The sequence below is a fragment of the Thamnophis sirtalis genome, unplaced genomic scaffold (genome assembly GCF_051295495.1).
Source record: "Thamnophis sirtalis isolate CommonGarterSnake01/CBP01778 unplaced genomic scaffold, rThaSir2_p1.2 scaffold_7, whole genome shotgun sequence".
NCBI classification, from domain to species: Eukaryota; Metazoa; Chordata; class Lepidosauria; order Squamata; family Natricidae; genus Thamnophis; species Thamnophis sirtalis.
The window spans coordinates 46,578,872-46,602,377 of record NW_028261387.1 but is presented as its reverse complement, the minus strand read 5'-3'; the positions used below and the strand labels follow the sequence as shown (position 1 = coordinate 46,602,377).

The 23,506-nt window shown below is 38.5% G+C and overlaps 1 protein-coding gene across 1 annotated transcript; it reads left to right on the top strand.

The window, feature by feature from the left end:
- Positions 1–1,168: 1,168 nt before the first annotated feature.
- On the top strand, positions 1,169–23,436 carry RAB44 (RAB44, member RAS oncogene family). The gene is made up of 11 exons (XM_087719915.1): positions 1,169–1,272; positions 2,186–2,332; positions 3,730–3,820; positions 11,887–12,015; positions 13,563–13,657; positions 14,910–16,054; positions 17,490–17,571; positions 19,190–19,304; positions 20,193–20,294; positions 20,893–20,969; positions 21,527–23,436. The coding sequence occupies exons 1-11, from the start codon at positions 1,169–1,171 to the stop codon at positions 21,612–21,614; spliced, it is 2,175 nt and encodes a 724-aa protein (XP_087576041.1). The 3' UTR covers positions 21,615–23,436.
- The last annotated feature ends 70 nt before the right edge of the window (positions 23,437–23,506 follow it).

Here is a 23,506-nt window from a genome sequence, read left to right as displayed (position 1 = left end):
GTTTACTTTAAAAATGTCTCAATTAGCAAGCAAATGCACTGAGATACTGTACACTTTGATCAATTACTCATGCTTGGATTTATACAATGCCCTAGACCAGGGGTGTCAAACTTATGTCATCACGTCATCATCCCTTTGCTAAACCGGGTGTGGGCGTGGCCAGCATATCACGCATCCGGCCTATAGGCCATGAGTTTGACACCCTTTCCCTAGACCAGTGTTTCTATGTCTCAGCAATTTCAAGTTATGAGGATTTCATCTCCCAGAATTCCGTACCCTGCATGCTAGCTGGTAAATTTTGGAATTTGAAATCCCCATCCCTTCTTGAAATTGTTGGGGTGAAGAAATGCTGCCCTAAATTACCACGGGATTCTTCAAGTTCTGAAGAATCTTGAAGTTCTGAATTATCTGAATTCACAGCCATCGGAAAAAAATAATTTGTGGTTCAGTGTGTTATATAAACTATGCTTCACTTAACTAAGCCTTGGTTTGTTGTACAAAAATTTGTGAGTGAAATGTTAGTGCAGTTAAATAGTAATACTGTGCCACATGTGACTCTTATGTCAAAATAATATGGCTACTGAGGATGTAAACATTAAGGATAAATATCCTCCCCAGCCAATCAAGCTGTCAATCATGTACAAGTAGAGAATGTTGGCTAATGGCAGAACATTTAGAATTAGTCCTTGGGAGCAAGAGGAAAGTCTACAAAGATATTCTATTTCAGAAGAAGAGTTTTTTTTAAATTCTGAAGTCATGGACAAGAACTGGGATTGATGAAAACAAAGAAGTTTTATATTCCACGATCTGATATGCAGGTAAAGTGAAGCTTTCAGTTACTCCGTTTTAGTGTGATTAAGGAGTTCAATAGTGAATGAGCAAACCTTGATAAAAATTCAAAAGTCAGTTCTTTTGTTCCACCTGCCCACTTTTTTTCATTTTATCTTGTTATAGATGGCCTTAGAGGGGATGGAGATCAAGGAGTCGAAGTCCACATATCTTCAACCTTGCTAAGGTTGAGAAACACTGCACTAAGGAGTTTTCATATAGTAGCTCCATGATACTTTACTAAGCCACATGAGCATGTGGCATGATTTTATTTGTTTATTTGCAGGGCATTTTTGGGGCTCACAGACCTTGATAATAAAGGAAGTGGAAGACAGCTTTCATGAAGGCAACTTCAAACTTGTCCCTGGAGGAAATTAATAGTGAGGAGAAAAAACACTTTGAGTCTTTCATTAATCAACTGGGAGCTGATAATGTCTTTGAAGAGTAAGAACAATATGATAGTTTTACATATGTTTCATACTAATTCTCACAGTTAAATGGAAGCAGAATGGGAAAGGGTGAAAGAGAAATGGATTTGATACAAATCAAAAGGGTTAAATTAATATAAGGGCCTTAAAGGTGGAAGGTGATATAAGTGATCACATAAGCTTTAAAGGAAAGATGACTGATGAAGATCTTATCTCCATCCATTTTACAAGATGTCTATAAATTCTTTTATTGTGCCGTTGAAATCTAATAGCAAAGCCTTGGGTTTTGGCCATGCAATTTTAGCTAAAGAAGACACAAAATTAAATTTCCCCAAGCACTAGAAAAATAAAGCACCATCACAGGAGTCAAAGACCCACTACAGAAAGGATAGACAAAAACAAGACTTGTGGCATTTTATTTTTGTTTGTTTACTAGAACTCCCAAGTTCCATTAATCAGGTGTAAAATCTGTTTTTGATTTTCCAGCAAAATTAGTTTTAGCTGCTTTGTTTAGCATAGTTAGAAATCTTTTGTTCGTTTGTGTAACTCCTCCTGCCCTGTATCCCTAGATATTCCATTTAACCTTATGCAGCATATTTTGCAGCTGTTATCTACAGCTGTATGGAACACCAAGTACCAGCAGCAAGTATTACACTTGTCAATTGATGTGATTGAAACCAAGTTAGCATATATATTATTACATCTCATTTACCCACAATATTTTGTGATTTACCTGTAAATGAATCACTTACAAGACAATTTATATGGAAATATGGATATTTCAATGCTGGCAATAGAAACGTTTCAGTCTTAACACACATTTTCATGCTGATTTATTCATGTTCAACTAGAACTGGGATAAGCTAAAATAATAAAAGTAATTGAACCAGAATATTGACCCGGAAACAATAAATTCTCCTTTTGTATAGCAAGTCAGAAATCTGGAAGATCTGGGTGCAGCTCTTGGAAGCAGAACCACATCTGCTGGGAAATCTGAAGGAGTTCTTGGCTAAAATGGCACACTTGATCAAGGAAGCTAAGCTTGAAAAAGAGAAGATACATTTACTACTGAAAATGTAGGTCACTGCATAGAAATGGAACTATGGGATGTGTTTTCACTAACAGAGTTTTAAAATGGGAAAAGTAACACAATTCCAGGAAAAGTAACTATGGAACTGTAAGGGGAGGAGGAACTCAGTATCTGAATTACATAACATACTAAGCTGTAGTAGTTGATTTGTTGATGATTAGTGGGATATGCAAAATATAGTCGTCGAGATCTGTAAATCATACAGCATAGCATGTTATAGCTATTGTTGCTTTTAAAATAAACCAATGTTTTTCTGTAATGTAGGAAGCATGCTTACATCAGAAGAGGGCAAAGAAGGCAGGTATTTTAGTTTCAAAAATCTTTATCAAGAAACAAAGCCTGAGTTCACAAATCCTGCATAGTTTGCCGAACTATGGTTTGTCAGATAAGCCACAGTTAGCAGAGTTAATGCATAATTGCTGAACCGGCATATTGGTTTAAGCCTTGGCATTGTTTGTTTGGATTTGGCTCAGTATGTTGTATGAGGTCAGCACATACACCTGGGATTCGAGAACTTTGAGTTCAGGGATTAGTGTTTTGTAGCCAATCTAGTGCGCCAAGTTTTCCTCATGTAAACTATAATTGGGTGAAGTGGAGAGAAGAAGTTAATAATTGGGAATTAGAAGTCATTATTGATAGCTGCAAACGCTTGAGGTCAGATTTTTCAAGAGGTCCATTGTTTTTCCACATTGGCATTATATATGACCCTCTAGTTTTAACAAAGCAAGCATCATTAAATAGAGAATCCATGGACAGTTTTGTTTCTTTAAGATAACTTTCTCTAAAATGGGGCTCTGCAGAACTGTTGCAACATTTGTGAGTGGTAATCCCAACATAACTGAGAATTGCTATAGTGGGAAAGGCTGCTTTGGAAAAATATAAGGGAAAGCAGTAAAAGAAATAGTGAGCATGTCAATGGCTTCTAGTCTGTCTACTTTAAGGTAACTGGTGAGGTTGGGCTAGTGCAGTAGTGGAGGATATGACCAATATGCCCCGGTACAGGTGTACCGGTGCCTGTTGCAGCACCAGGTACCATTCTGGTACAATGCTTCGGAAGGCTCACCTGCCCGGCCGTGCTTCTTACCTGTATTTGAGATATTTGGGGCTTCCGCGCACATGCATGGAGCATACGGCGCCTGTGCGACACTCTGCCGAGTAGCTGGAGCATCACGGAGGTGTAGCGTAGCGTCGTGGGTGGTAAGTATGCATGCGCGTACTGGTTGCACCAGGATCTGGAACCCACCACTAGGCTAGTGTTACAGAACAGTCCTCCTGTAAAATTAGTTGCTGAGCAGACTGAACCTAAACGAGTGTAGTAACATTTGAAGAATCTCTTTGCGTGCATAAACATCCCTTAATATCTTTTTATTGGCACTCTGCTAGACAAATATCTGGTCACAATAAAAAAGTGCAGAAGCTATATGAAGAAATGGAGCAGCAAATTGAGATGGAGAAACAAAAACTGCAGAATGAGGTAGGTGCCCATTTGGACCATGCCAGTTCTCAGGATTTATCCTTTATTGAAAAAATCTGCCCTTTCTCAATAACTTGGGGTGAATTTACCTGCAACATCGTAATGTGGGGTTACTTTCCTATATAATAATTGGAGGGAAGGGTGTGTTTTATATTTCTCTTCTACAAAAGCAAAATTTAATTTGGCCATCCAGTGAGGACATGGATGAGATACCAGGCCTTTTCCAAGGCAGTCATCTCCCCCGCCCCCTCCGCCCCATTTTGGAATTTCTAAACTCCAGAGGTGTTTGTAAAGTTCCTTCCTCAAATAGTTCCTTCCTCCTGAAAACAGATTGAAGATAGTTCTATTTCTCCAAATCTTCAACCTTATTTCATTGTTAACAGTGTCTGTCTTGGAGCTGGTGGGTTGGTTTATATCTGTATACAATTACTGTATATATTTTTATTATGTTGTATTTTGATTGGAGCAGGCTGTAAAAAGTAAATAAATGTATGATATGAGAGGTCCAGGAAAATCAGAGCACCCAATATTCAAAAAATGGAAGAGGAATAAGTGTCTTTCTCCAGAAGGGCATTCAGAATTGAATCGCCTCTACTTCAGAAGCACTGGTTGTGTGATAGAGAATGTATGCATTGTATTATAAATGTTTAATAACTTCACATTTGGTAGAAAAGAATAGAGAGTAGCAATTCTCAACATGTAAGGGAGTGAGATGATGGAATTGCAATTTGTAATGTCTCAAGACGAGGGATTCCTTCTCTTGTACTGTAGGAAGATACAGTACAAAATTACAAATCTTTTCCCTCACCCTCAAATAAACATTTTGCATTTCCCCTCACTTAGCCTGAAGTACTAAAAATATAAGGACTCTGTAGAGCCATAAACAGCTTCTTTTCTTCTAGCTAAAGCAGACATGTTCCTAGGGAAGAGCACAGATTTGTTATTTAGGTACTTGTATTGTGTTGTTTATAGGGTTCCTCCCTTTCCCTTTTTTTCTATGTTCTTTTAAATATGTATTTGTGTATTAGTTTCTTTCATTTTTTTCCCTTCCAAATTAGAAGGAAAGGGCCACATAAAGTATCTGGCTATAAAACAGGTAGTCCTTGACTTAAGACTGTTCATTTAGTGACCGTTCAAATTTACAACGGCACTGAAAAAAGTGACTTACGACATTTTTTCACAGTTCCAACCATTGCAACATCTTCATAGTCATGTGATGAAAATTTAGACACTTGGCAACTGATTCATATTTATGATAGTTGCAGTGTCCCAGGGTTATGTGATCACCTTCACAAGCAAAGTCAATGGGGGAGTCACATTCACTTGTTATTAACAATTGCAGTGACTCACTTAATACAAATTCTATAACAAGAAAAGTTGTAAAGTAGACAAAATTCACTTAGCAACACTGTCCCACTTAACAACATTTTGGGCTCAGTTGTGGTCATAAATTAAGGACTATTGTACTCTAAATTATCTGACAGAAATTAGCAAGTGAAGGCAGAAACTGCAAGCTTTTCCTCACCCTTCTGGAATATATCCCGAGTTTGCCATGGGGTACCTTCTGGTATTTTGAACTTCATTATTTAAATGACACCTCAAGGAGGGCAGGGACTGAAAGTTATAATGTAGGGAGAAATCTGGCTGAAAAATCTAGTTGAGGTATACCTCCTGCTATTTCGGCTTTCCATCTCCCTTACTTTTCAGTGTTGGTTCTAGAGCAGTGTTTCTCAACCTTGGCAACTTGAAGATGTCCGGACTTTAACTCCCAGAATTCCCCAGCCAGCGAATGAATTTATCTTATCACTTTACACTAAAACATTAAAATGTGGAATTCTCTGTGCGTTGATGTTGAAATTAAACATTACATTACAACACACATTAAATATTAAAGATAAAGGTTTCCCATGTCCTGTCATGTCCGATTCTAGAGGGTGGTGCTCATCTCCATTTCTTAGCTGAGGGAGCCACTTCCATGGTCATGTGGCCAGCATGATTTTACGCTGAGGCACACAGAAGTGATACCTATTTATCTACTTGCATTTGCATGCTTTCAAACTGCTAAGTGAACAGGAGCTGGAGCAAATAATGGAAGCTCACCATGTTGCCTGGCGCCTTGGTCTTGAACCCAGGCAGTCAGCTGATAAGATCAGTGTCTTTGAGCCATTGTGTCCCTACATTAAATATTACATATGCATTTTGGCCACACTAGGGTTTATTTATGTTCTTCTATGTGCTTACTAATTAATGACTAGATAATCTTTGTGTATTGTTACTCTACAAACTTCATGTGTAGAAATGCAATAGAGTTGTTGGTTGTTGGGATTTTTGTTTTTTGCAACTTTATAGCCTCATTACAATTTACTGTTGCAGAATAAAGCCAGGAGCCAGCTGCATTACATGGAGATGCAGCAAGAATTGGATGTTAGAGAACAGGAAATTCAGCATTCCTTTATTGGTCAAAAAGAGGTAAAATATCAGTGGGACATGAAGTAAACAAGAGCATAGGATTGCAAACACTTCTTCAATCTCTCACAGCACTGTGGCATTTTTCCACTTTCAGATTAAATATACTTTATGTTGTCAACCCCCGATTGATAGGTGTTTATTTCTTGCAAAAGAAGCAGCGCCACCTGCTGGAAGTTTCTCCTTTGTTTCAAACCATCATTTTGAAGTTGCTGTTTTCACTACTTTCAATTTTATGCAGAAACACTGGCTGCTGTTTACCGCAAGCAGAAAGTGACATCACTTTTGCTATGAAATATTTATTTACTTGGGCTTCTTACCTGCTTTAACTATTAATGACTCCAAGCAAGCAGATTGCATTCCTACTTTCTGGTAACAAGGTTAAAACAATATTCTTCCTTTGAACCACCAAGAACAACAAACACACCCAAGTACATAACATACACTACTGTAGGAGGGGCCTAATTCCATCCACCCTGAATGCCTTCTGGAACATTCAGGGCTTAATAGTTTTAATGAAGCAGCAGGGCTGGTGACAGCCTGAGCTTGGAGAGATATTGCTGGAGGCAGCAATCAAGAAAACTCTCCCTGGTGGGCCCTTGATGATGACACTCCTTTGTAGTGAGAATCCAGAGGGAGGCCTCCCCTCTAGATCTTCCTGGGACAGGCTGAAATACCATAGGGAGGTATCTCTTGAAACTATTCTGATATTTTTGAACTTTTGTTGCCAGCTCCCAATCTGCTGCCTGCAATTACTGATGGAGTGCAACCCTCATAATTCTGTAATTGCACACTCGGAATTCCCATTGGTGGAAATTATGCAAATTGCAATCGTTTGGGAGGTCACAAGACTGACAAGATCTGTTTATCTATGGAACAGAGTTGTGCTAGGTGGAAACATAAAAGGAAAATAAACTTATGTACATCTTAGTTCAAGAATATTCGTTCTCAGATATTAGTAACATTACCACTTCCTCTGCCTAACCCCAGCCACTTGGTCCCTAGTAGCAGGGCTGGGTTCCAGTGGTGGGATTCAAATAATTTAACTACCGGTTCTCTGCCCTAATGATTTCTTCCAACAACCAGTTCACCAAACTGCTCAGACACTTAACAACCAGTTCTCCCAAAGTGGTGCGAACTGGCTGAATCCCACCACTGGTGGGTTCCTACCGGTTTAACAACCAGTTCGCTGAGTGCGCGCTTTGTGCGGTATACAGAATACTTACATTTCAGATTGCTGCTTGGGAAGGAAAACAGCTGAGGCATGGCAATTCACTCTGCCGTGCAATTCAGCTGAGAAAATAAAGGTAGATAAAGTGTGGGGGCGAGCGGGCGGGTCCACTTGCTTGGTTCGCTCCCAGCTGATCTTCAAAGCTACAGGTTCGTGCAAACCAGACTGAACCAGTAGAATCACACCCCTGTCTAGTAGTCCCTGGAGAAGTTTTAGACATATCAAAGGTTGTTTTCAATGGAAGCTTACAAAGACCAGTCTTTGAATAGGCTGAACAAACCGCTTTCAGACACAGCAAATATTTTTCACATTAGATTGCTTTATCATTTTTCTTGTCTTTAACTGTGTCACAGCCAGCAACATCTAACAGTTGTCTGTTCCTCTTCCCACCCCCACCCTCGATTTTTTTTTTTTTTTTGTGGAAAAAGATGAAAACTGCTCGGTTTTTGCCATTTCCCAGTTTTTAACTGCACGGGACATTTTACATTAAAAAGATGTTTGTGTGGAGGGGTCGATGTTATTTCAAATGGGTGGAGTGGAGTGGTGGGTTTCAATTCTTTTTACTACCGGTCTGCTCATGCGTGCAGGACACTTCTGCACATGAGCAAAAGTGTCTGGGCGGTGGGCAGAGCTTCCCACTGCCACCACTACCGGTTCGCCCAATCCGGGCCAAACAGGCAGAAACCAACCTCTGGTGCAGTGCCATCTGTTTTTTCCCAACCCAGATTCTGATCTGGGAGAGTTAAAACATTCAGTTGCAGAAGAGCCTGCCCGACAAGTGGTTATGTAACCAATCCATTTCTTCCCTGCCCCTGCTCCACAACTATTGAAGAGGCTCAGAAGGAGAAGAGCGTGAGAAGCCACAGAAATTGCAAATGCTGGGATGGTAGCCGAACACCCCCCTCCCCCCACGCTTCTTATTTTTCTGCCATACGCTTGTCATCTCTTCCCAGCTCAGGCTGGCACATGCAATTGTGAGTTGGGCAGGTCAAGGTGGCAATGCAATAGCTCATGGTGGACATGAGGCTCCTGGGGGGAGAGTGGAAAGGTGCCAGCTGTTTTGCTAACTTTGCCATCCTCCCGCAAGCCTTCAGCATTAAGCAAACTAGGGCGCGTAGCTGAAGTCTATCAGGTTTCTTTTGTAAGAACAGCCCAATGTGGCAGCGTCTCCGGCCTTCCTTCCATTTCTGCCTCTGGACCCAGATAAATAATTATAAATGTAAAGGTAAAGGTTCCCCTCGCACATATGTGCTAGTCGTTCCCAACTCTAGGGGGCAGTACTCATCTCTGTTTCAAAGCCGAGGAGCCAGCGCTGTCCAAAGACGTCTCTGTGGCCATTTGGCTGCATGACTAAATGCCAAAGGCAAATGGAATTCTGTTTTCTCTCCACCAAAGGTGGTCCCTATTTTTTCTACTTGCATTTTTATGTGCTTTTGAACTGCTAGGTTGGCAGAAGCTGGGACAAGTAACGGGAGCTCACTCCTTTATGCAGCGCTAGGGATTTGAACTGCCGAACTGCCGACCTTTCTGATCGACAAGCTCAGTAATTTAGCCACTGAGCCACCGTGTCCCTAAAGAATTACATTCTGCCTTTATTATGTTTTTTCAATAATTCAAGGCAGCAAACATAATACTTCTTCCTTCTTTTATTTGCCTGACAACAATAACCTTGTGAAGTGGTCAGGCTGAGAGAGAATGACTGGCCCAAAGTCACCCAGTCAGTTTCCATAGCTTAATCCATGGGATTAAAACTCTCAGTTTTCTGGTCTCTAATCTTGTGCCTTAACCACCTGACTAAACTGTTCTACTGCTCTACTGGATTTTTCTTATTTCTCAGCTTGAAACTCAGTTGCTCAGTCTCAGGGAGAAACAACTGGTGACCAGCACCCAAACTCAGCAGCTGCAACAAATCAAGAAAAGCCTTGAAAATCAGCTCCAGCAAACCCTCCACCAGCTTCAAAAGACTGAAAGATGCTTGGATGTCATGAAGGATAGTATATCCCAACTCTACAGTGAAGGCAGGTGAGTCCTAATAATTGTATGGATGGTTGTTTTGGAAGAAGGTCTGCACATTTCAGTTGGTCCCAAATGCTTTCAAAAAGACATTGGACAACCATGTGTCTGAAATGGTATATCTAACAAGGTGTTGGATTAGAAGGTCCTTTCCAACTCTATTATTCTATGTTGTACCGGTATATTCTATGTGCAGTGTACTGATCACTCATGCTATATGATGTCTGTTGAGGAGCATCATCAGTTTTGAAGGCATCTCCCACCCTTGCTTTTTATTTGGTTGCTGTTAAATGATTCCCCCCTTTTTTTTTGCACTTCACTGGGCTAGAAAAATTGGATTCAGAGCCCTGCTCCTTGTTGCCTAGGCCTAGCAGCACATCTGAGATGGTTTTTGTTCAAAAGCTCCACATGATTCTAATAGTGATCCCCACCTATTTTGTAGCAAAATGACACAAAGGGACTTTTGCTTTCAACTTTAGAGCAGCTTTTGTCAACTGGGATTCCATGAGAGATTGTGATTTTTTTTAAAAAAATGTTTTAAACTTTGCCACATAATGCTAATGTTTGCAATAGTGGGAATTTTTACTTGCCTCAACTCAGCTTCCCACCTGCCACTTTGGTTCTGTTTTCATAAATGTTGTAAAACCATGGATTGTATAGGTTAGAAGTGAATTGTGTTGGAACTTTTTGTAAGTTTGCAATGTTTATGCAGGGCTTTTTTGAGACTTGAAAGGTCTCGGGTTTGATTTGAGGGTCCCTACAGGATGAAAAGGCTAATAGGCTGAACTCAGAGGTGGTATTCAGCAGGTTCTGACCAGTTCTGGAGAACTGGTAGAGGAAATTTTGAGTAGTTGGGAGAACTGGTAAATACCACCTCTGACTGGCCCTGCCCCCATCTATTCTCTGCCTCCCGAGTCCCAGCTGAGTGGGAGGAAATGGGGATTTTGCAGTAACCTTCCCCTGGAGTGGGGTAGAAATGGAGATTTTATGGTATCCTTCCCTTGCCATGCCCATCAAGCCACGCCCACAGAACCAGTAGTAAAAAATTTTGAATCCCACCACTGGCTGGACTACACCAGTTTCCGAACCTCAGCAACTTAAGATGGGTGGACTCCATGCAGGAGATTTCCAGGAGTATCAATCCACCAATTTTAAAGTTGCTGAGAGTTAGAGTCTAGACTAGGGGTGTCAAACTCGCGACCTGTAGGCCGGATGCATCATGCCACCCCCATCCCTTTTTTAGCAAAGGGAAAAAAGTCGTGATATGTCACGTGATGACAACGTGATGATGCGAGTTTGACACCCCTGATCTAGACCATAAATTGATAATCCAAGTCTCTTTTTAAGATCTAGTCTCTTAGGCACACTGCTACAAGTCAGTTTATTGCCTGTATGATACCTCGCAGGTTGAAGATCTTCCAAACTTTTTTGAGCATTTTGATATCACCACAATATTTTATTCACTGTTAATTTTTGTTTTATGTTCTTTTAAGACACTTCCACATGATGTTTGTGAAGTTGGGGTTGGTTTTTGTGTGTGTGTGTGTGTGTGTGTTGCTGCTCCTGGATTGGCTTTGTACCCGATCATGCTACACCACTTGACAGGAGATCAACTGTGTGCAAAAGTTTGGAAGATTTGAGATGGCCTTTTTTCTTGCTGTTGCAACAGCAGGATTTTTAACAACTCAGGACAGGGCAATGATTTTTTGCTATACGTTCTCAGGAGTTTTTAGTGGGTAGAAAGGAAGACAAAGGTCATTTTCAAATTTCTTGGCGGAAATGAACTGAAGCAATAGTGAAGCGGAAGTTTCTCTATTTACTCCTGACAATGTGAAAAACAAATGCATATCTCTTTAAGTTCCATCATGGAATAAAGGCTAAGGTGTGCAGAAAACAAACTGATTATTTGCAGGACTGTATGGAGCACTTCTTACCTAATGGAAATGCTTTTGGTTTTTCCCCATCTGGACAAGTACATCATTAAAGACATCTTGCATCATTAAAACGCCCATTCCCATCAATATCTATTAATTTGCTCCCCAGGCACCATGGTAACCTGATAAGCATAGAACAGCTCAATTGCATTCCCCAATAATTTTGCACAAAAAGGTGGGATAAACATGTAGAGTTATGGCAGGAGAAAGAGCATTTTAATTGTACTAGTACTCTTAACACATCTTGAAATAAATATTCAAAGGCTGTTCTGTTTTTGGAAAACCTTTATTAAGGACACACTGTGATTATTGTGTTTTCCTTGACCCCTTGAGAGAACAGCCATTTCTCTTTGCACCATCATTTGTATTTCCATTCCCTGTACACATTATTTTATTAGCTTTGACTCTATTCCTGCTGTCAGGTGTATATCTTTGCTGAAGCAATTCACAACAGTGAATGGAAGAAATGGAAAATCCGGTGCTATGTTTCTTCTCTTTGCAGAGACACAGAAATAGAGGGAGACATCAGCAAGGATCCTCACTCTGAGCAGGTACTATTGGCTCATGGCTAACACCAACATTTTCTTCTGAATTAATACTGGAGATAGCTTTCTGATAATATCAAAGGTTTATTTGGTCATTGAATTTAATAGGACACAATTTCTGCTTTCACAAAGCCTCATTTCCTGTGTTTCTATATGAGTCACTGTTTGCTTTATGTTGTTTGATTAGAAGCAGAATGTAAGTTAATTATTCTGTATGAGCTACAGTATATAAGATTGATTCAGTGATTGAGATGGATGGATAACAGCTTTTCTCAGAAAAAGAAAAAATCAGCAAGTACATTTAATTAATGTAACTTCTATATTGCTGACTTCTGAAATCTTTTAATAGCTAACATTGTTTTAAAAAAATCATATAAAACAACTGCAATCAGTGGAGCATCCATAGCAATATCTATTTAAGAGCTCTTAAAAGTTTAAAGATTAACACATTTATTTCTTCCATAAGCTTTCATGGACTATAATTAATTCATCGGGTATACAGAAGGTTGTTTAGCTATAGTGCTTATTTTTTAAAATAAAACTGTAGTTAAAAAAGTACATATCTAACCTTGTGCTATGCCTACCTTTAGTAGCTGTAACCAATAAAGTTTAAGGACTAAAGTTACAATAAATTCAAAAAGTATTGATTTGATTTGATTTTTCCTATTTCTGTGCTACTTTGTAGAAATTCTGCACATGGATACTTCACGGTTTCATTTATTATTTCCAAAATGATTTTCACTCCTATACATAGTCATCAGCAAGTAAATTTAATCTGATAGTATGATATTTATTTCTAGTTTCATGGGTGATTTTTAAGCTTTAATAAAGAATCTTCAACAAATCCAAAGAATGCATTTCCTTATAAAAATTGCTTCTGATAGAAGAGCTTGGAAAAATAATAATTTTTTTCTTATGCTATTTCTTATAAATGACTAGCTGATAACATGGCATCTTCCGGATATTTATTTATAAGGGGGAAATGTCCGGACCAATTTCTAAAGTTGGATTTTTCCCCTTACCAGAGGGAGCCCCCTTGTGGAGTACTGTGAAGCTATTACCATAGCAATTCCACTGCGTTGTACAGTAGAAGCCATTTTATGGCAGTACAGTAGAAGCCATTTTAGGACACAACTGACTGTATCTTAACAGAATACAACAGAACAGAAGTCATCTGTGTACCAAGTTTGATTGAAATTGCTCGAGGCTTTCCAGAGTTATGCTGGAACACACACACATACACACACACACATTTATATAGGGATAGATAATAAGGCTTATTCACTTTTGATTCACTTGCTGGAGAAAGGAATGCATGTGGAAAACTTTGATTCAGTGGAAGATTATATTGTTGCTGTGCTCTTTTGCCTTTGTTCCCCATTGGTTCTGTCACATCAAAAATAAAAAAAGCTGCATAATTGTCTCTTTACAAATTGGGAAAGTCACAGTAGTACATCATGCTGAATAGTATTTAGTATTCCCCCCCCCAAAAAAAAACTAAATACAGAATTAATCTTAAATATTTTTCTTTTTGCCTTTCTTCCTTCTTTTAGGATCCTGTGAATTTAGATGAGATGATCTTCTGTCAACAGGAGGTGAACATGGAATGTATTCTGAATGAGGATAAAATAGATAGCTCTATACAACAGTAAGGGTCAAAACACATCTATAACAGCATTTATATAAAGATAGGATAGAAGGGAAAGGAATAATTTCCTGTATATGTGGGGTCAGGAGCTTCTAAGGCAAGAGTGAAGTAACAGGTATATTCAAGAACTTAAAACTCAATTTGAATTCTGAGCCTCCATTATCCATTAACTCATGTGCTAGAGAACAAAGGAAAAGCGATTCAGACTGTGCTTTATAACAGACCAAAAACCCTTAAAGAAAACTTATTTTAATCAAAAGAATCTTATGCAAAGATTGATATCTACTTCCGGACAGAAAATTATTACTTGATGAACTGGGCTGCAAACCTCTTACTATTACTGCGGGTGGTGGTAAAAAGTAGAAGCCATTTCTCCCCTTCCCCCTACTAATAAGGGTAAATGCAGATATTCCTTGGTTAACAACCACTTGTTCAATAATCATTTGAAGTTATGACAGTTGAAGTTGTTTATGCTAAACAAGTGGTGATTATGGCTGGTCCTCAAAGTCATGTGATTGCCACTTGTGACCTTCCCTACTGTTTTCCCACAAACAAAGTCAATGGAGAAGCCGGAAGTAATTACTGCAAATTGCTCGGAGAAGTCTCTCTCTCTCCTACCTACCTACCTTCTCCCAGCCTTCGGCTCCTGAGCCTTACAAGCCACCCGCATATCCTCCCTGAGCCTCATGATCACATTGTGCTGATCAGCAGCCACCCCAAACACCCCTCCATTTGTGCTATACCTCCCCTGCTACTCATATGCCCCCTTGCTCCTTTTCCCATTTGACAGCAGCCACTTACCTGCCTGCTGGCCTCTTTTTGAGCTGCCTGGAACCTGTAACTTCCTATAGGCTTCCCCACTGAGTTTGGTTGTTGAAAACAGGCAGAAAGTTGTAAGCTGGTGCTTGCTTGAACTTCTCTTAATGATGTGCCAGGGATTGCCATTGCTAAGCAATGGGGCCATGTGACATTGTGCTTTACAGCTGAACAGAACAGAACAGCTGCATCATTTAGTGATTAAAATTCTGGTCCCAATTGCTATTGTAACTCAAGGACTACCTGTACCATTATGGCAAGGTGGAGTTGAACCTGTGCTCATTCAATAATAGACAAGCTAAAGGATATTTTAATGCATGTAGGAACTCCATATTCCTGATAGGTACTTTTGTGTCACCAGAATTCAGTGAGTCCTAGGTTCTGTGTCCTTAGGAGCATTCATTTCTTTTTCTTTGTATTGTTAATGATGTGACAGGACATCTGATGATGTGACATCAATGACTGAAGCTGATGTAGAATCTGGTGGAAGAGTGATTTCCACTGAAGAGGACCCTTTGATAGAGCATTTTGTAGATGAAGATCAATACTTTCTACAGGAGCCTTCAGATACAAATTCTTTGTTTAAAGAGTTGAATGAGGCTATTGCAGCACAGAACAAAAAGTCTGGATCCCATTATCAAGAAATAGATAATTTTGGTTTTCAACAAGAGCCCTTGGATCATATTAAATATCGTGAAAATTCTCAACAAAATATAATGCTTCTGTCTCCAACAAAAGGATGCTCAACAAACAAAAACGTACATAATGGAATTTCTGAAGTGGCTATATCAGAAGCAGGAGGTTGCTTTAGAGAAGTTCCAGTTCGTGTACAAGTCAGAGATCTGGAGATGAAGAGAGCTAATTTTTCTAAAATCAGAAAGGAAGTCAAAACTACAGAGCCTACACTGAGAGAAAGGTTTGCTTCCATGATTAAACCTTTTGTTTATCCAAACTTGGCAATACAGGTCAGTGACTACAAGAAAATCCCAAATGAAAGTGAGATTCTACTTTTAGAAGGGGAAACCCAACCTGAACATAAGAAGAAAGTTTTAAAACACAACGATACCATTCAGGTCCCACAGTTATCCACTGAAGAAGGTGTGGCAAGCCAGTCTGCAAAAATGAAAATTCTAGATAGAAAAGTATCTCAGAATCAACATCCTCTACTGAAAAATGTGCCATCAGAGTATTTTCTGCCCAAGGTGGTTCTACCCAAGTTACCTGCAGGGCATAATCCAAGCAGTCAGTTACAGAATATGGTTGGACCAGGAACATACACCGAACTTGCTGAAATACTAAAGATGAACTCATCAGAAGGCAGAAGGGAAACACGGATTGGTCCATCTGAATGTAAGAAGAATCAAGAGGCCAGTGCAGAATTTAAGGAAGAAACCAGTGTTAGAACAGAAGTTTGTGATTTCCAAATGAATAAAGAAACTTCTAAAGACACGGCCATTCTGTATTCTCATCCAGATCACTTTTATAATGTACTATTTGTAGGAGACTCTAATGTTGGCAAAACTTCCTTTTTAAACAAGTTGCAGAATGATTCTTTTGAAGCAAAAGTGACTGCAACTATAGGTATGAATTGTGCTTAAAAATCATGTGAAAATGTGTAGGTTTTTCCTTTAGAAAAGTCTGGGTTTGGTTTTTTTGTTTCTTTGATTTTACTTTGATTTAGGCCTCTTTTAACAGAACTATCAGATTTGGGTTACAGAAATCCAGTTGACCAATAAATGACAGCAAGTGTCATTTTAATGTAATTTTGCATTAATAACAGCAATAATAATAGTTGTTTTTATTGTTATTCAAATATAAACCAAGAGGATGCAAAAAATTTTTAGGTGGAACTATTCTATAACAAAGTAGGATTTTTTTTAAAAAAAGAAAAGATAAACATTTTAGCTATATGGAGTTAAACATCTCCTTCACTATCTTGAAGGAAAAGAGATTTTTTGGGATTTAAAAAAAGATGGACTCATGTTGTGCATACAAAGAAGTAACTTTCTGAATTAGAAGCCCTTGGTTTGTACTGAATACCATCTACTAGTAATGCTGATTCTTCTTCCATCTGACCATGGCCAACTCGCCTTGGCCAATTTGTCATGGCCAACTTGCTGCACCCAACTCGCCGTGGCTGACTCACCGCAAGACAACTTGACATAGTCAACTTGCTGAGGGACAAGTGTTTCACCAATATCGAAGAAACAGTGGAATATCATTAGTGAAATGATGCCAAAAGAAGGACAAAATGAAATGTGAATGACAAAAATTAAAATAATTTTAAAAATAATTTTAAATAATTAAATTGAATTGTTGCATTGTCCTGCAGCAAGTTGTCCTGTGGTGAGTTGTTCCACAGAGAGTTGGCCATGGCAAGTTGACTGTGGCAAGTTGGGCGTGGCGAGTTGGCTGTGACGAGTTGTCCTATTGCGCTTCCTATTGTCAGGGTCCCTTTTGGAGATAATTAGCTTTTTGTATACTAGAAGCATCTTCACCAATGTGTCTCCTTTAAGTGTGCTATATAAATAATGCACCAATAAAGTGAATTCTTTTTGTCCTGGCACTTTTGTTACTTAAGTAGGACTTCTGATAAATAATGGAAAGCATTATTTTTTTCTTCTGTATATCTAATGTTGTTCCTTCCTTGTGTTATAATACGACAGAACAACCATGCTTTAAGTACACACTGTACACACTTTAAAAGGAAAACATAAGCAGGATGTGTATTTTCTTTATCTCATTTCTCCTAGGACGATTTTGCATAAGCTTCCATTTCTTATCTTTTTAATAGTATAGTTAACATGAAAGAGTTATTCTCTGCCTACAACTAGCAATGCTAGGTAAAAATCTTGTTTTTATGAATACCTGCAAAATGATTGATCTTCAATATTCTTCTCTTATCTGTAAAATTCCTGCTTGCATTCCTCGGGGTTTTTGTTTGGTTTTATTTTATTTGAGCCAGCTTGAGGCTTGATCTGAATTCTATTGTAAATGATTGCATTGTATTCTGTAGGAATGGACTATCGGATCAAAAACCTGATTTTGGATAGCAAATGCTTTGCTTTACGTCTGTGGGACACAGCTGGGCAAGAAAGGTAGTATAGAGGCTGCAAAAATAAGGACAAAAATTTCAGGAAACTGACTTTGGACTATGCTCAAGACCTGTGTCATTAATGTGGATGGATAATGTTTGTTCCCAGAACTGTTGCAAGGCTTTATAACTGCAAATTCTGTTATTGAAGGGAAACTCCCATCAGCAGATCATTCATGCAACCATCCACGTCATTTCAGCCATTCAGTGCAATTGCTTAATCAGTGTAAGAAGCCAGATTGTAGCATCTCTGACAAAAGGCTGTCTAACCTTTATATGAACATATCATAAAAACGTATTTGTTTCTCCAGGTAATTAGTTCCAATGTTGAACTGTGATTACCTTTTGAAGGTTTTTCCAACACTGTATCTCATGAGTCTTTTTATAATTTAAAGTCATTATGCTTTGTCTTTCTTTGTGGGATAGAGGCTCAAGTGGTTGAAAAGTGCAGTCATAACTCCCTTATCTCAAGGATAAATGTACCCACTCCTCAATTCCTTTTTACAGGTAGTCCTCGGATTAAGGACTGCTTGTTTAACAACGGTGCCAATGGCCTTGTATAAAGTGACTAACAGCACGTCTTCAAAGTTACAACCATTGCACCACCCTTGTGGCCCACATGATCTCAGTTTGGGTGCTTGGCAACTGGCCTGCATTTACAACATTTGTCTTGTGGTCACTTGATTGTGATTTGTGAATGTCTCAGTAGTTTCTGATAAGCAAAATCACAGTTCACTTAATGACTGGGTGATTGACTTAACAACCACATTGGTTTACTTAATAACCAAAGTAAAGATGGTTACAAAATTGGATCTGGTAATGTGATGATTTGCTTAACAACCAAAATCTCTATTGTCATAAGTTCAGGACTACCTGTATGTTTAGTTTCAGGGCCTTGGTCATTCTTGTACTCTTATTCTGCCTTTTAAGAATCTTTGTTAAAGTGGGGTCTCTAGAATAGTGTTACTCACAGTACTTATGAGGCCCTGACCAATGTAGCAGAATACTTACATTCTATGATTCAAAAATTATCTATCCATCCATCCTAAAATAGTTTCTGGTATAGTTTATGAAATGTGTAGCTTTGTGTACTTTAAAAAATATTGTATATCATAATCATAGTATGTGCATATACGCATACAGTATTCCTAACAAGAAAACTCCTTTTTTACCACCCTGTAATCCCTTAATTTGGAGTGGACTTGGGGTGACTGGATGGAGCCAACCATTTACTTGATAGATGCCCTTCCTGATGCCATGCAGAGTTCACAGCAGATATTCTTTCTTTGGTCCCTAAGAGAGAAATATCTCCCTTTACCTACGATTGAAGCCTCAATCTTCCAAATGGGAGGCAAGGATTTTTACCACTAGGCCACCATGTTGCTCTATTCCGAACAATAACAACATATTAAATATATTAAACAACATATAAACTCTAAAGACCTTTCCCTTCTATTTAAAATACCTTTCAATCGCTAAAGTAAATTAGGTTTCAAGAAATTGAAAAGAAAATGTGTGATAAATTTTAAGATTTTTTAAATCATACACAATCATGCACATGAATCAATATCTACAGTATGCACACACATATTTGTGAAAAAATAATGCATGTTTCCTGACAGATATCACAGTATCACCAAGCAGTTTTTCCGAAAGGCTGATGGAGTTGTTTTGATGTATGACATCACCTCAGAATACAGTTTTACAGATGTGCAGTACTGGTTGAACTGTGTCCAGGTAAACAATAAACAGCTATGGTCCACTGTTGTTTAATCTCAGTTTTTTTAATTTTGATCTTGATGATTCTTAGAAATTTGAAATAATTTAGGTAGAAAAATACTGCTTGGTGCTATGTATGGTTACATAGTCTGCTTCTGACAGCATTTATTGCTTTGATAAATACATTAAGAATTACAGCTCAATCTCTGTGATGTTACTCTAATGCGGTTTAGAGATTTAACTAAAAGTATATGGCACTGAGCAGCTGCTGCATAGATATAATATCATATCAAAATCTTTTAAAAGTATGCAGTATATATTGGAAATTGTGTTATTAAAATAGTCATGGAGCAGAACTTTGAAATTTGTGCATCTCAAAAGTGCTTTTTGAAAAGGCAATTGGATTTTGTTTTTTCCTTGAGGAAAATGTTTTGCTTCTCATGCAAGAAACTTGTTCAGTTCTGACTTAATTTGAATGATTCAGTCAGAACTGAAGAAGTTTCTTGGATGAGAAGCAGAACATCTTCCTCAAGAAATAGACAAATCCAGTTTCCTTTTCAAAAAGCACCTTTGAGACAACGACTTGGAGGTCTGAGAATCTCCATAGAAATTGTTTGTGTGACATGGTCTATGACTTGTGTGGTTGTGAAACAAATCATTGACAATTATGCAATAAACCATTGTCAAAACAACTATTTGCAAACTAGCCATTGTTCCATATGTTGTAAAAAATTAGGTAATTAAAAGTAGATTTTGCATATTTTATATCTCTGAGTAAATGAGCATACTGTTTTTTTAATGGTTAAGAAACTTAATCCCAAAAATAATCCCTTTTAATATTGCAGAAAGTTTAACAAAACATTTTGATTTCATTTAATATCTGAAGAATTCTGTGCTTCCTCATAGGAAGGAGCTGGAGGTGAAGTTGTCATCCTTCTGCTTGGTAACAAAACGGACTGTAGTGTGGAAAGGAGGGTATCTGTAGAGAATGGAACATACTTGGCCAAGGTACTCTCCTCTGTTTTTCTCTGATCATTTTAATTACTTTTCCACTGATGGTAAAAATAATCTGATGCTATCTGGAAACATTTGCCATTAATATAATTAATTTAAATACTAATTTAATAACATATTAATAAAATGTTTAATTATTTGTTTGATGAAAAGTTAAATTAATTAAAACAAACATGTTCAAATTCCCAGCATGGCCCTAACTCTTTTAATTTCATTTGTCCAAGACTTACTCTTTGCAGGAGAAATAGAAGAAAATGAGTAATATAAGCCTATGTTGATGGTACACTAAAACAGGTTACAAAAGCTAAAAAGGAGGATAGGGATTTGTACCTTTATTTCATTGACATTGGCAGGTGGGTTCATTTCAATCAAATTACTTGCCAATGACAAAACCTCTTTTTTTAACCCAGCTTCTCTACTTCACTTCATCCAAAACAAGAATAGAAACATTTGACAATGTCCATTGTGATATATTGCATCTTCCAGATAAAATAGCAAGACTAAAAGTTGAATTCAGTTTTGGGGTAAAATCTGTCAGTTAAAAAAAAAGCATTGTTCCTTGTCATCCATTGTCTCTTACATTTTGTGCCAGGTGTGTGGACTTCCATTTTATGAATGCAGTGCTGCTTCAGGTTACAATGTCACAGAATCCATAGTACAATTAGTCAGGTGAGTAATTAGTGCCAGATCTAAAATTCCTTCAAAAATCTACAGCAACAGAGTTCTTCCTAAGCAGTGAATGAATTAGTGAAATTGTCAAGGGCAAAAAATCAGAAAATAATGAATGAATAAAAGTTTATTGTGTGTTAACACTCTCTACAAGAATCTGAACTACTAATGCTCAAAACAAATTGGTGGTAGATAAGAGTCAACGGAATTCAAGGTGGGCTGGACTTTGATCTCTTGTGGGCACAAAGGAACTCAAGGCTGATGATATGCTTGACCCCTCCATCGGGCTCAATTTGGTCATCTCCTACTGAAACTTTATTGAATATTCATTGGGGAATACAATGATGTCAGTTGTACACATGGTGTCAAGATTGACTAAAGCTAGGCTATTTTTATTGAAGGGGAGAATGTGCGTGAACTTCAATATTGTATACTTTTTGCTTTCACTGTGTGAAAGAGACCTGTTACTTCAAATAGTCTCAGAAATAGAAATATTGGAAAATCTTCAGGAGTATGCAAAACAGTATACAGACTATTTGTTTCTGTATTTATAATAGGTTGATGAAAACTCAGGAAGACCATTTAAAAAAGAAGGCTCTAGACTTGCCAGTGCAACTTGAAAATAAGAGAAGTTGTTGTTTATAAAGTGGAAAAGACTAATAACCATTGATCCTTGTGTCCACTGCTTGATTATTTATATTGTTTGCTCTCTTCAATCTGGACTGAATCCAACTTGTATAGTTTAAGATGTTTTGCTACTCAGATGAAAATTGAGGATGGTCATCACTTTACAGATTTCAGACTTTGAGTTACTCTGGATCCCCAACCTATTCTTCCACTACAGATTCTCAAACTGTTCTCCATTGGAAATTTGCCAAACAATTATGAAACCAACTCTGTTTCTCCTGCATTTAACCATCTAATTCAATAGATCTGGCTTAGGATTTGGGATTTCTATAATAATGCTACAGGTCACTTACATTGCTCATTAAAATATATTTGTTAAAGAGACTATTATCTGTGTTCTGCTGTAGGAATTGACATGTTCATTAAAGAAACTGTATTGAAAACAGTGCCGGTGCTGGGGTGGGGGAAATGTTTATTTCATATGAGTTATGCAAATGTTTTGGATTGTGGAACAAGAACAACAACAATTACTGGTTTTTGAAAAAAATAATGGAAGAAGTATTGCACTTTGAGATTGGATGAGGGAACCACCTATAATTCTTCACATAGCCACAATATTTCACATTTTTTTTGCTGTGTTGTATCTCACCCATCTCCATTTATATTTATCTGTTTCTGTTCACCTAGAGCAGTGATGGTGAACCTCTTCGGCACTGAGTGCTGAAAAGGGAGCACTTCATGTGCACTCGTCTGGGACACGACCAGGAAGAGGAGCTGTCCAGGGGGCATTCTCATGCTGGAAAATTAACTTCCAGTTTCCAGCACGCATATACGCACCGGCCAGCAAGTCTTCTGGTTACTGGCACACATGCGCATGTGACGATCAGCTGGCTGGCGCACACTCTCATGCCAGGAAATGGAAGACCAGCTCTTCCACTTTCCGGCACTGCTGCATGCACAAAGCCAGCTGATTGTCATGTGCGGATGTGTACCAGAAACCTGGAAGAGGAATGGGCGCTACTGCACGTGCCCGGCGACATGGCTCCGCATGTCACTCTAGGCAGGTGTGCTATAGGTTCGCCATCACGAACCTAGAGAAAATCCCAAAGTGCCTCCTGAAATTACTCTATGCTATCTAATAGAAAGGCTGGCCTCATATGCATCTTACAGAACTGTAGTCGTCGCAAGGAGTTCTGGAAGTGTTGACTACCTGAATCTGATGCAGCAGTTAGCTTTTAATGGTTGTGGCAAGATAGTCCAGATCACTGTCTCACCTGCAACTCCAGTTCTCCAGGCTTCTAGAGCAATATTCATCCCTTGCTCAGTTCAGCATATGGCAGTATATTTTCAAGCTTGGTAGCTTGAAGATGAATGGACTTCAACTCCCAGAATTTTCAGCCAGCATGCTGGGAATTGAAGTCAACCCATCTTAAAGTTGTCAAGTTTGAGAAATACCAGCATGTGTTGTCTTTAATTAAACTCTCCCCCCTCTCTTTCTCTCAGTGGTGGATTGCCAATTTTTTTTACTACTGGTTCAGACGCAGAAGCGTCCAGGCCAGTGGGCAGAGCCTCCCACCACCGCTACTACCAGTTGGCCCGATCCGGGCTGAACTGGGAGTAACCCCCCTCTGCTTTCTCTCTGTAATACAGTTTCCTCTGCTTATTAATACTATTTGGTGGGTCTTTTGTGGTGTCCAACTGATGGCAAAGAAGATTTTAATTTGTGGAAAGTTATCTCTGTTGCTTATTATTCTTTTCTGCATATCGTATCATATTGTGAGTATTTTTCTGTTTATGACACTCTTGTGCTGACAAATATTGGCATAAGAATGATAAAGAATGCAGGTATTGCATTGCCATTAATGTATAGTATTTCTTTTATACTGTACCAGTTTCATTTTTAAGTATAT

Bases quoted from the DNA above. Each gene is read 5' to 3' on its own strand.
- RAB44 (XM_087719915.1), top strand. From the start codon at position 1,169: ATGAAGGCAACTTCAAACTTGTCCCTGGAGGAAATTAATAGTGAGGAG. The intron at 13,658-14,909 runs GTAAGGGTCAAA...ATGATGTGACAG, and splicing joins ATAGATAGCTCTATACAACA to GACATCTGATGATGTGACAT. The intron at 20,970-21,526 runs GTGAGTAATTAG...TATTTATAATAG, and splicing joins TCCATAGTACAATTAGTCAG to GTTGATGAAAACTCAGGAAG.